The sequence below is a fragment of the Brassica napus genome, chromosome C4 (assembly GCF_020379485.1).
Source record: "Brassica napus cultivar Da-Ae chromosome C4, Da-Ae, whole genome shotgun sequence".
NCBI lineage: Eukaryota > Viridiplantae > Streptophyta > Magnoliopsida > Brassicales > Brassicaceae > Brassica > Brassica napus.
In genome coordinates this window covers 40452053-40453300 of record NC_063447.1, presented here as the reverse complement: position 1 = coordinate 40453300, position 1248 = coordinate 40452053, and the positions used below count along the sequence as shown (strand labels likewise).

The window sequence follows — 1248 nt, the reverse complement described above, 5'->3', positions numbered from 1 at the left end:
TGTTTATATTTTTTATTATTTAATTATAATATTTTCATTTTATATTTGAAAGATAAATGAATTTTCTTACAAAAAATATTTTTGTAAATGTATTTTTTTAAAAAAAAATCAATTAAAATTGTTATTATCATTGAATATCATTATTTTTGACATAATTTGAGTTTTCGTTTACATCAAAACTTATCATATTTTAGGATAATTTTAATTTAAAATGTAATTTTTTAAAAAAATTTAAAAATATTTTTTAAATATTTTGTTATAATTGTTAAAAAAAAATATTGAGTTGCATTTCAAATAAAAAGATAAAGATATTAAAAATATTCTAATTAAAATATGTTAAATTTAATATAGTTTTAAGGAAATGGTCAAAATAAAAAAAATTACACATAAAATAATCATGATTTTTGTTAACTGAGCGGATCATTATTTATATGATATCGCACACGAAAGAAAAATTTATGTTTTTAAAATTATCTAATTAACTCTATACTCATTTTTTTTATATGATATCACACATTCGTAAAAAATAGATAGTTTAAGATGCAAAAAAAAATATATTTATTTAATGAATATAATATGAACGAATGTTACAAATACATTATTTAATAAAATAAATAATTAAAAACTGAAAATTTATATCCGCGGTCTAGTAATTTAATAAAGTAGAAAACCAAGAGCGGATATGGTAGAAGACACACCACCCCTAGTTTTGACTTCCCTTCTCCAACTATATATAAGTAAAGACAATTGTTTAAGAGAAACAACGAGAACGAGAAGATTCGATTTAGAAAAAGTAATAAGAATGTTGCTGGTGACGGTATTGGCCGAGATGCTGAAGGACTACACGGTGGTACTCGCCGGAGCTTTGGAGTATCTCTTCTCTCCGGCGCCTTTTCCGAGGAGAATTCGACTTCATATTTTATATTCTCTTCCTTTCCATCGCTCCAGTTCCTCTCACCCTCTTCTCCTTCCTTCTCCTACTCTTCCTTACACTCCTACTTTGTAACCCAGAATCTTGATGTGTTCTTTCTTTCTTTGACTTTATGATTTTTCTTTGAGTTGAGTTGTGTAATCCAGAGACTTCGTTGTAAATAAGATCTTTTCCATTAATGCATCCTTTTGTTGAAAAACACAAAAGAAACAAGTTACAGAGCTTTGTTGGTATCTCCTTTTGTTATATTTTCTTGAATTGATCTGTTAAAGAAGATTCTTGTATTGAAAACCATCACGAGAAGAAGACTGTTTTTT

General features: G+C 25.8%; 1 protein-coding gene across 1 annotated transcript; it reads left to right on the top strand.

Moving 5' to 3' along the window:
• The first annotated feature begins 524 nt into the window (after positions 1 to 524).
• On the top strand, positions 525 to 1248 carry LOC111205187. Its single transcript, XM_022700638.2, has one exon. The coding sequence runs from the start codon at positions 683 to 685 to the stop codon at positions 1004 to 1006; it is 324 nt and encodes a 107-aa protein (XP_022556359.2). The 5' UTR covers positions 525 to 682; the 3' UTR covers positions 1007 to 1248.